The 12,500-nt window shown below is 38.3% G+C and overlaps 1 protein-coding gene and 1 long non-coding RNA gene across 3 annotated transcripts in view; both read right to left on the bottom strand.

Annotated features, from left to right (window-relative positions):
• Window positions 1–1,210, bottom strand: part of LOC144969494 (uncharacterized) — a 10,073-nt gene extending 8,863 nt beyond the window's left edge. Inside the window, exon 1 of the mRNA XM_078908622.1 lies at window positions 1,117–1,210. Within this exon, the coding sequence (XP_078764748.1) occupies window positions 1,117–1,153 (37 nt within the window). The 5' untranslated portion in view covers window positions 1,154–1,210. The remainder of the gene's footprint in view (window positions 1–1,116) is intronic.
• Window positions 1,211–8,874: 7,664 nt separating this feature from the next.
• Window positions 8,875–12,500, bottom strand: part of LOC144969493 (uncharacterized) — a 6,721-nt gene continuing 3,095 nt past the window's right edge. The window contains exons 2-3 of one of the 2 annotated variants that reach the window (XR_013644758.1): window positions 9,359–9,619; window positions 8,875–8,971 (exon numbers count right to left, since the gene is read on the bottom strand). This is a non-coding gene — a long non-coding RNA (uncharacterized LOC144969493). Of the gene's footprint in view, window positions 8,972–9,320; window positions 9,620–12,500 lie in introns of those variants that run through there. The other variant, XR_013644759.1, reaches the window with a different exon arrangement.

Here is a 12,500-nt window from a genome sequence, read left to right as displayed (position 1 = left end):
AAAAAACACAAAAAACAACAAAACAAAACAAACAAACAAACACCCCCCCCCACACACACACAAATACGGACTGTTTCGGGATCAAAACCCTTCTTCGGCTAACAACAACAAAAACAATGGAGACATAAATACAATCAATAAGACTAGATCGACGGCAGAGAAATGTCCGGCACGTCCTTTCTGCATAAAAAATCTTGGAATGGAGACAAAATGAAACGTTCTCTATGTCATTAGTAGTAGTAGTAGTAGTAGTAGTAGTAGTAGTAGTAGTAGTAGTAGTAGTAGTAGTAGTAGTAGTAGTAGTAGTAGTAGTAGCGTATGGCTACACCTCCAAATGTATTTCGTCAACCCAGCTTCTAAAGTCTTCCTCCGCCCTAAGGATGGTTTCATAGCCGCCTTCAAGTTTAGTGACTAGACAGTGGAGGACATTCAGATCGCTGGTCTCTGGGGCTGCCTGACATTTCTGGCAGGTATCACTGTTTCCAAGTTTCCATCTGCACATATTTGATGCAGTTCTGCCATGTCCAGTTAAGAAGCGGTTTGAAGAAATCCAATATTTCCTGGCGTTATTGAACGCCATTAAGGAGGTCAGTAAGGAGTGCTTAATTGAGCGGATTATAAGACAATGCATACAATTTGGTGCGTAAAAAAAATCCACCCCCCCCCCACAAACAAACAAACAAAGAACAACAACAACAACAACAACAACAACAACAACAACAACAACAACAACAACAACAACAACAACAACAACAAAAAGAGAATAAAACGAAACAAAACAAAAAAAATAATAGAGAGAAAAAGAAAAAACCCAAAAAGCGCCCTCCCCCCAAAAAACCCCTAAAAATATAAACCAAAACAAAACATACCTCCCCCCTCTTCAAGTACAAACAAAACAAAACAAAACAAACAAACAAAAACAACAAATTACGAGGAGAATAAAAATATGTGTCAAATGTAGACGTCTATCCGTTGAAAGAAATTGCAATGCAATTCAAAATTAAATGTCCAAACAACGAGCGAGACTTTCAGATTCTATTCTAAAAATAAAATGAAGTAAAAAAAAAACATTTAACAAAGCGGTTACAAGATGCAACGTATGAGAGAAGGTCTTACCTTTCCTGTCGTCAGATTGTGTAGAATATGAAATCATTAGTGTGGCAATGGGTAATTTATTACTAAAACAGATGACGAGAGAAAGTGTCTGATATTAAAATCATCACTTTATGCAAATAACTTTGAATGCAGACCCTTTAAATCGGGAAGTGTGGATACCATTTATAACCCGATTAGCCGGATTGCGTTTACCAAGGGAGGGGTGATTATAGATAGTATGCGCTTGGCTACGAAACTGACAACATTGCCATCTGGGAGTATAATCGACCAACACACAAACTATGTGTAACCTCGAACGCTTATAGTCTGGTTGATACAGTTTAGTGAGAATTACTCATAAACGCCGATGGCAAAAAACAATAACAAAGACCTGAGTAACGTCAACTTCATACTATCTATTGTGTCCGTTTTTAAAATAAAATATAGCATTAAGATGAAGTCGCTAAAGAAAAAGTTGAAAATGGAAAGGCTTCGGATAGGAACAGTGCAGTCAATGGACGTTTCGGGTACAAACCCTTCGTCAGCACAACAATAAACAAAGGAACATTTTCAAGGTTGTGTTGTTTATTGTTAAGCTGACGAAGGGTTTGTACCCGAAACGTCCATTATGTGTACTGTTCCCATCCGAAGCCTTTCCATTTTCACCTGTTAGGAATTTCCACGATGCCAGGCTTCAGGCAGCCCCCACCGCTCTCTACTAAGATGAAGTTGGTGTCGACCTCCAGCAAAACGCATTTCACCCAAAAAATCATAACCGTTTAATGACCGTTGAAAAAAACAAACAAACCCAAAACAACCGAATTCACAACTTTGAAGAAGTCAAAATCCTCCATGGAAAATGGAGTTAGAAAGGAAATTTTAAAAAAGTATGGCTTTTGTAAACCAATTATTGATCAATAATTGTTACAAACAAACAAGCAAGCAAGCAAACAAACAAACCTGTATCCATACGTAGTCTTCGTTAACTTTTAGCCTGACACTAAGACTTGTCTCTTGACGTCAGTTTATAGTGTTAGTGCATCGCCTGGTGAGTTATATCGTAGCCATCGTTATGTTTTAGCCTGATACTGAAATCCAAAAGGACTGGCAGTTTGACGTCATTATTTGGGTTTTGCACCGCCTAGTGAGTTGTCGTTAGTAGAGCTCATGGAAACAAGTTATTTCATTGGTTGAACTATTGAATACAGCTCACGATTTGTTTTCTTTTGTGGCAAAAGACTGGCATTTTGACGTCATTTTTTTTGGTCAGTATCAGGCCATAACTTTACGAAGGCCACGGTTATATTTAGTTATGCTCATAGAAATAAATGATCACATTGGTTGAACTATTGAACACAACTCACTATTTGCTTTCTTTTGTGGCCATAAACTTCTCTTTTGACTTAATTATTTGTCAGGGTCAGACCGTAGATCGTTAACTTAGGGCCTGACCGTAGCCATCGTTATGTTATAGCCTGATACTGAAATCCAAAAAGACTGGCAGTTTGACGTCATTATTTGGTTTTTGCACCGCCTAGTGAGTTGTCGTTAGTAGAGCTCATGGAAACAAGTTATTTCATTGGTTGAACTATTGAATACAACTCACGAGTTGTTTTCTTTTGTGGCAAAAGACTGGCATTTTGACGTCATTTTTTGGTCAGTATCAGGCCATAACTTTACGAAGGCCACGGCCTGACACTGACCAAAAAAATGACATCAAAATGCCAGTCTTTGGCCACAAAAGAAAACAAATCGTGAGTTGTATTCAATAGTTCAACCATGAGCACCACTAACGACAACTCACTAGGCGGTGCAAAACCCAAATAATGACGTCAAACTGCCAGTCCTTTTGGATTTCAGTGTCAGGCTATATACAACGATGGCTACGGTCAGGCTATAGATAGTTCGAAGATGACGTCACTCAGGTCTTTTGTTATTGCTTTTTGCCATCCGCGTTTATGAGTATTTCTCACTAAACTGTATTAACCAGACTATAAACGTTCACGTTCTCAGCCAAATCGCATACTATCTATAGCCTGGCACAAGGACCCATTAGGACTCATATTTTGACATCATTTCTTAGGTTAGTGAGTTATCTCCGTAGCCATCGTTAACATAAAAGTATAAAGTATTGTCTCCAGATACAGATTTATGAATATAAATCTAAAATCCCTGGTGCATTTGAATAATAGAGATGATTTAATGGGGAGATATGGATTTATAATATCGAGCTAAAATCCATGGTGCAGACAAACAAGAGAGAATGATTTAATATTTGTTTTGCATAACATAGGCTGTGTCATTCTGAATTTACTAATAGATTAACAATTTTTAATATTATCATACTTCATCCTGGCTCTGGGATTGATCAATCAAATAATGCTTACCTTGGAAAGTGACACTTGGTTAGTAGCTCAATAACTCGGGAGCGATCTCTTTCTCTCTCTCTCTCTCTCTCTCTCTCTCTCTCTCTCTCCCTCTTTCTCCCTTTCTCTCTATCTATATAACTCTCTCTCTCTCTCTCTCTCTCTCTCTCTCTCTCTCTCTCTCTCAATCTCTCAATTTCTGTTTCCTCCTCCCCCCCCCCTCTCTAAATCGTCCACTTTATGTTGCAACTTATCTGTATCATTTGCTTTCTCTATCTCGCCATGTTACTCTCTCTCCCTCTCTTTCTCTCTTTTTTTCTCCCTCCCCCTCTCTCATTCTCCATTTCTCCCCCTCCCCCCTTTCCTCTCTCTGCATTGCTTTCTCTTATTTTACTTTACACAAAACACAGACACACACACACACACACACACACACACACACACACACACACACACACGCACACCACCAAATTAATAACAAATAGACCGGAACAAGAAAAAGGGACGCAAATATCAACTTCGAACTATGGATTTATCATCAGCCGATGAGGTGCGACCAGCACTGAAACGATCGCCCTGACAAAATACAATGTGAGTGTCCTACATGCTCAAATTAATGTTATCAAGTACTCTAGTATCTCCCACGAATACACACACACACACACACACACACACACACACACACACACACATATATATATATAATATATATATATATATATATATATATATATATAAATATATATATGTGTGTGTGTGTAATAGAATGATGTCATTATTACTACAGGCTGCAAGCCGCGGTGCTCAAGTAGTGTGTGTGTGTGTGTGTGTGTGTGTGTGTGTGTGTGTGTGTATGTGAGAGTGTGTGTGTTCTCCAACCATAAGTTAGTTGCTCTGATAACTAAGCAGAGTATTATTATTATTGTTTTCATTAGTAGATTGTCGGTTGATACATTTCTTATTGAGATATTAATTTCTCCTAGTAAAGTAAACTTTAAAAGTCAAATTTACTTTCCTTAGATCGGGGATATCCATGCCTTCATAATGTATATTTTATTTCTTTATACGATATTGATGTAATTGCAATATCTTCCTTTTTATTTACAAACAAGCAACTCGCATAACGTTTATTTATGTATTGCGTTATAACAAACTTGCTGCTGTACCCGACAATTTGTATAAATATTATTATGATGCCACAGTTTCATATGCAACAACTCATTGATTGTTATATACATTAAGGCCAATATATTCGATAGAACCAGGATAGTGAACACCTACATCATTCCAAAAAATCTTATACTAGGTACATCAAAATCTTCAAACCTCCGTACACCAAAGCTAGAGGTGCCTAAATGAGCCAGTAAAATGGAGATAAAAAATATAAAGTGAGTAGATGTGACTCATATATAAGGGAACAACACAAAACAAACAACGTTTCGGCCCTTGGCCTTCGTCAGGAGACAGTAAACAAAACACAAACAAATATGTAAATTTACAAAATATCATATTTTGTCAAATGTGGAAATAAAGTTAATGTGAGGAAAGGGCGTCGAGTGTTGATGCAAGAAGTGGCGCGAGATAAGGAGAGAGAGAGAGAGAGAGAGAGAGAGAGGGGGGGGAGGGGGGGGGGGAGTGAGAAAGAATGAGAGAGAGAGAGAGAGAGAGAGAGAGAGAGAGAATGGAGAGGATGTGTATATGTTTGTGTATGTGTGTCCGTGTGCGTATGTCTGTGTATGTGTATATATAGTAAAAGTAACTGCAAAAAGGTATTAAAAATGGGGATGGGGTTGAGAGAGCGATTGATTGGGCGGTTAGTATATCATACCAAATATATATCAATGAACAAAATGAGAGGAGGAGAGATAGGTAGATAAAAGGAGATAGATAGATAGATAGAGAGAGAGAGAGAGAGAGAGAGAGAGAGAGAGAGAGAGAGAGAGAGAGAGGGAGAGAAATAGAGAGAGAGAGAGAGAGGGAGAGAAAAAGAGAGAGAGGGAGAGAAATAGAGAGAGAGAGAGAGATGGATAGATAGATAGGTAGGTAGATAGACCACTCACGGAAACTTACATCATCTCTCCCTTTCTCTCTATCTATCTATCTATCTGTCTATCTATCTTTCTATCTATCTATCTGTCTATCTATCTTTCTATCTATCTATCTTTCTATCTACTCTACCAGTTTTAATTTCTTCATTCGGTTTGCATAAGCCCATTCTATTTGTGTTTATTTCTTTCTCCAATCCTGCGGATCAACGATTCCATCATCATCCATTCGATAAGTTTCATTTTCATATTTACTTCTTTTTCCTTTATCACCTCTTTCATTTTCTTCTAATAAACCCCCCCCCCCCCCCCCACCCAATTTTTTTTTTTTTCCCGATATTAAGTCTCTCCAAATTACGTTAAAATTACAACTATTCTTTCTTACCTTTTCCTCCGCCTTCATCTCTACCTTAATACTTACCTACCTACACACTAACTCCTTCTACCAGTCTTAGACCGACCACTCACGGAAACTTACATCCTCTCTCCCTTTCTCTCTATCTATCTATCTATCTGTCTATCTATCTTTCTATCTATCTATCTTTCTATCTACCTACCTATCTATCTATCCATCTCTCTCTCTATTTTCTCCCCTCTCTCTCTCTCTCTATTTCTCTCCTCTCTCTCTCTCTCTCTCTCTCTCTCTCTCTCTCTCTCTCTATCTATCTCCTTCTATCTACCTATCTCTCCTCCTCTCATTTTGTTCATTGATATATATTTGGTATGATATACTAACCACCCAATCAATCGCTCTCTCACCCCCATCCCCATTTTTAAGACCTTTTTGCAGTTACTTTTACTATATATACACATACACAGACATACGCACACGGACATACATACACAAACATATACACATCCTCTCCATTCTCTCTCTCTCATTCTTTCTCTCTCCCCCCCCCCTCTCTCTCTCTCCTTATCTCGCGCCACTTCTTGCATCAACACTCGACGCCCTTTCCTCACATTAACTTTATTTCCACATTTGACAAAATGTGATATTTTGTAAATTTACATATTTGTTTGTGGTTTTGTTTACTGTCTCCTGACGAAGGCCAAGGGCCGAAACGTTGTTTGTTTTGTGTTGTTCCCTTATATATGAGTCACATCTACTCACTTTATATTTTTTATCTCCGTACACCACAATAAAGAAATTAGAAAGACGCATAGACACATTCGTACTACAAGACGCAAAACCCATTCCACACGAAATACTGACATTCCCCACAGAATCGGGCGGCACAGGACTAAAATGTATTAAAAGAACTTTAAGACACAGCCAGGATCAGATATATAGACAAAATAATATAAGAATCGACAGGGAATAAATTCGGGACATACTACTAAGGGACACGACTAACACAATGGGCATGATCTATATTAAAGTTCCATGTGCTCGACAACCACACACACACATACACACACACACACACACACACACACACACACACACACACACACACACACAAACGTACACTTTCAGTCAGACTCATCAAAGGCCTAGTTTTCTTTTACTACTCAAAAAAAGAGGCATCGATAAACTTATTGTAGTAAAGGAAAACTAGTCCTTTGATGTTTTCTGTGAGTCTACGCCTTCTGGAAGACAAGACAAGATTGTAAAGAGAAAAGCTTTGCTCAGCATCAGCTGACGAGCATGTTGAGAAGGCATACCGGGACGCCAATGCAGCGAGAGCTAGAACATAATCTGCCACAGACTTTCAAAATAGGGTCAGATCTATAATTCCAGTATCAGAATCTCTCACAGCACAGGGCCCCAGTTTCTCAATATACCTCGTGAACTCATGCTGAGGAATGTCACAAAAATTGGGGATTGCAGTGTATGCACTGCGAGCACGAGACCATTATCCGTAGAGAATAGCTTCCCTTGGTTTGGGGCTAGGCAAAGCTGCAACATTTCTCAAGTTTCGCACCTTTTTTATTCGTTATTTTGTTTTCGCTTCTTTTTTCCCCCAAAATTTGCCACGCGATTTGCCAATTTTTCCAAAATTTGCCACGATTTGCCAATTTTGGGAAATTTGCCCAAATTTGCGGATCGCCCTGATTTGCGGCCGCAAAAAATGCGGATGACAGTTATAGGAAATTAATTCATGTATGAAAATCACACCTGGGAGCGTTCACAAATGACGTCATCATTTAGTTTTTATCCATGACCCAATTGGTTTCTAATGTCTTGAATTTGAATATTAATTCAGTCACATGTATTTTGAGTCAATTTTAAAAATGGTTTAAAGCAATCCATGGAGACATGTTGCAATACATTTGTCCGTAGTGTAGAAAAAATTGGCCTCATAATATCTTAGAAAATTGCAGTTAAAACATGTCTTATGAATTGCCTTAAACCATTTTTTAAAATGGTTCTTGAGATTTTCTAATTGTTATTTAGAGGGGTTTTAGTCCTGTATTTATCTCAATCTGTACTTTTGATAGAGCTGATATGTTTTTGTTAAAATTTACTTAAAATCGCATGCGTGCAGTGTTTAAGACCTTTTTTTTACTACAATCACTCCATTGTTCCTTATGTTATTGGTAGAACAAATCCTCTGGAATAAATACAGATTGTTATTTTGGCCTATTGTCACAAACTTGTACAGTGGCATGGCGATTTAAGACCCTTATCACAAATGTGACTTGGGACTATCCTGGGCTTTGGCTAAGCGGCTGGTATAATGATTTATACAAAAGGTCTTACAATATGTAATTGTCTTATGACAATAGGGCAGTTAAAATTTGATTGCTCAACTCAGGATTTTGATGACCTTAAAAAAAAAGAAAATTTTAATGTCCCTTTGTCTTCTGTTTGATAACCGACTCAGGCATGAGAATTCTTGTTTAGTTTTCCAATTTATATCAGACCTATTCCAGAAAAAAATACAGTGAATGCACTTTAATACTTCCTGCAAAACAGGTTTGTTTTTGTTTTTAAGGGTTTTACAGCACCTGCAACACATCAGCGCCAGTAAAAAGGAGTAAAAGAGGATAGTCAAAGAGTACTAGATGCCTGACAGGCGATTTGTAGTAATATGATATAGAAATGTGTTTCCATATGCTTGAACAATAATTAAAACAGTATGACATTTATGTAGCTCATCACAAAAAGAATACTGCACACAGTATACTTGTATTGATGTACTACATTAATGATTACATTTATTTCCTGATTAGAGAGGTTCAACGATATTTCTAAAAGCACTATTAATCAAAGTCAGCAAGGCTGCCTTGCCAGCAGCAAGACGTTCTGTTCAGATGCTCCTTTCTGAGTCCCAATAGGAGAAAAGTTATGATTGCTGTCATCATCATCATTACGGTTGTTTTCTTCCATGGGTAGGCCAGCATCAACAGCAACGTTGTGGAGTCAAAAACACACATAAATAACCTTGCAGGCTCTGTCAGGCGTCATTCTGAGCTCGTCATGGAGACAATTCCATCTTCTTTTAACCACTCCAATGACTATTGAAATGACAATAATTGCTTGTACATGTACACTTAAAACCAATTAAAATTAAATGGACCTCTCTCTCTCTCTCTCTCTCTCTCTCTCTCTCTCTCTCTCTTTCTCTCTCTTTTTTTCTCTCAGTCATTAATTAGAATTAGAAGGCGAAGAATTATAATGGTTAATCTGAGTTCTTCAAAAAAAATTTTAATGTTTATAATGGCATGACAATGACAGTATGATTACAACTTTTTTTGGGGTTAATTTTCTTTTATTTTCATTGATCATTTGCAAATTGTATTGTTAAAGTGGATATAAAAATAAACCTGAAATATTAAATTTCCAAAATTATCAAAATGTTACTGTTTCCTGGAGGGTGGGATTATATGATTGGTAAAACTTACCTTTCAATTGTGCATTTTGTGATACGATGGGCGGTGTTAAATGCCTCTTCTCCTCTATTTTGGGGGTTTTGATATTGGGGTCATTAGCCAATTTCTTAACATATAACGACTGTCTCCAAGGATCACACCATCCAAAGCCCTGCGATGTGGATCCTCAAATGCAAAGAATAGCCCAGATTTCCTAAAAAATTTTGCATCATGCACTGAACCAGGCCACTTGGGAACCAAGTTTGTAACTTATAAATTTGCATCAGAGACGACCTAAAAATGGGAGAAGGAAAATTTTGAATATAATAAAACCTGCAATAAAATCTAAATCAGGAAGTGTAGTCAACTTACGTACAGTACAGCTCGCGCACAATGGCCTCATATAGAATAATAAAATTCCCTTTATTCATCCCATAGGAGAAATTTGTCTCAGGGTCTATTCCAAGGGAAGAATGGAATAACCCAGACGTCAAAGAATGGAGATGGGATGAGGGTGGGGGAGTAATAGTCATTGGGTGACCTTTTAACAACCATGTACTTTGTGTAACATACCATGACGACTCAATAAAAGGCGAGTGGGAGGCAAGTGACTGACTGATCAATATGTTGATAGACCTATGCCTAATAAAGCGAATGATGTGTGACAACTGACTGATTGAGTAACTGTGCCTGATGAAAACTGATTGGGTAATGAGCTTTTATGTGAAGATTATGTCTTTTCTTATCATTGGGACGGTGCTTTACTTATATAGCGCAATATCCACTAAATGTGCTCAAAGCACTTTACAAGGGGTCCCTGGTCAACAGCAACATATAACATGTAGGACGAAACATGGCGCCTGTTAGGCGATATTACAATTTTTCGGACGAAGACAACGCTGTTAACGGCCAGGTACTCATTTTAAACCTGAATACGGTGAGAGAATGTGAGTAAAGAGCCTTTTCCAAGGACTCAACTATGCGCCGTGCGCGAGGCTCGAACCCAGGACCTTCCGATCCGAAAGCGAGTGTCATACCACTAGGTCACATAGCCGCACTAGGTCTTGAAGAGCATTTAGTAATGGTAGTGGCTGAGAGTGGTGGGGTTAGAATGGATGGAGGCAGAGGAGAGGGGAACAGAGGAATAAACCATTGCATTGTTCCAACTTGCCCCTTTTTCTGATGTAATGTAAGTGGTAGAAAGGGGGGGGGGGGGGGGGATAGTGATTGGGTAGCTAAGTCTGTCAGATCTCATGAAAGTACTTTGTGATAGACTACCTTCCTATCCAAAGGGTAGCAAGCAATTGTTATTGTCTGTTTCATGCCATAGAAACCGGGATAAACCCTGGCTCCTTGGGCTTCATGCCTCTGAAGGACTGCTATTCATTAAATTAATTTTTTTTTTTCATTTCAAATATTTAAAGATATTTAAACGGGTCTTTGATGTGAAGTTGGTCCCTCTAGCTCAATTATTAGGGTATTCGCTTTACATGCTAAGGGCAAAGTAGAGATTTTTATTTGACCCCACTGACCACCCAGGAATGATGGGGAATCTGTATTTGTCCTATCCAAGGGGTAGCAAGCAATTACTATTGTCCGTTTCACACTAAAGAAACAGAGATAGACTCCCGCTACACCAGCCTTGCAGCTCTGAAGGTGTGAAGGAAGAACTATTTGATGCGATTACTTTCAGCGTGATGTCTTTGTGCGGATGTGGTCTGGTAGTATGACACTCGCTTTTGGATCGGAAGGTCCTGGGTTCGAGCCTTGCGCTCGGCACATAGTTGAGTCCTTGGAAAAGGCTCTTTACTTACATTCTCTCACTGTACTCATGTGTAAAATGAGTACCTGGCCGTTCACAGCGGTGTCTTTGTCCGAAAAGTTGTAATAAGGCGCATGTCTCGTCCTACATGTTAAATGTTGCTGTTGACCAGGGTCATTTGTAAAGCGCTTTGAGCACATTTAGTGGATATTGCGCTATATAAAGCTAAATTTTAATTATTAAAAAAAAATGTCTTTGTACTTGACACTTGTGGCTCACCAGTATGGTCTTTGCTTCGTACCCAAAAGATACCTAGTTTGAATATACACCATGGCATGTGGCCATCAACAAGCGATCTCTCCCTTGCTCAATTTGCAGCGCTGTGCTGCGGCTGACACCGGAGTTATTTCAGCATTCCCATTGAATAAACCCTAAGACAAATTTCCGCATGAGGACTATTAAAGGGAAATTTATAATTATTATTTACCTTATTGGGAGAAGGTTCCTGTATCACATCATTCATTTAATGACGTAGCCAACTAGTAGCAAATCATAGCGTGTGGCATTGAAATTAGAATGAATGGCGAAGTGATAAGAATAAGTAAGAGAGGTGTCAATTATGCGAAATGACAATGGAGTGTGTGAGTGCCTGTGTGTATGCATGTGTATCATATTGTACACAAACGTAACTGTCAATGTAACAGTAAATCTTCGGTGGTCGAAATAACAGGGCGCATTAAAATAAAACCTTGAATTAATCAAATCCTTTTTTACATTGGCTAGGTGAAATTAGTACAAGTAAGGAATGGAATGACAACTAAAAATAATAAGGAAAAAATTTGGGATATTCGAATGAGTTCAAGCTCAAGGAAACTGTACTCGAATGTATTACTTTCACTTTTTAAAGTCTATCCAGTGAAATATTTTATTTAAATTGACCGTCGACAACATCTTTGTAATGTGTATTTGAAGTGAAATTTTAAAAACAAGACACAAGTTTTGAAACAACATATTACGATTTTTTAACAGCTTTGGTATAACCGCAAGAGAGGATTTATAATTGATTCATATTAAATTAAATTGAGCTTTATATTGCGCAATGTCCACTGAATGTGCTCAAAGCGCTTTACAATAGTTCCCTGGTCAACAGCAACATTTAACATGTAGAACGGGACATGACGATATTACAATTTTTCGGACAAAGGCAACACTGTTAACGGCCAGGTACTCATTTTAGACCCGAGTACGGTTAGAGAATGTGAGTAAAGAGTCTTTTCCAAGGACTCAACTATGCGCCGAGCACGAGGCTCGAACCCAGGGCCTTCCGATCCGATATTTTTATCTTTATTTTTGTTGTTTGTATTTCTTGTAATGTTTCGAATGGCTCTGACTTCTGCTTCGTATTGAAATAGC

Source organism: Berghia stephanieae, chromosome 3, assembly GCF_034508935.2.
Source record: "Berghia stephanieae isolate SIO BIC M18660-M18661 chromosome 3, UCSD_Bste_1.3, whole genome shotgun sequence".
Lineage (NCBI taxonomy): Eukaryota > Metazoa > Mollusca > Gastropoda > Nudibranchia > Aeolidiidae > Berghia > Berghia stephanieae.
This window is presented reverse-complemented; position numbering and strand designations above follow the sequence as displayed.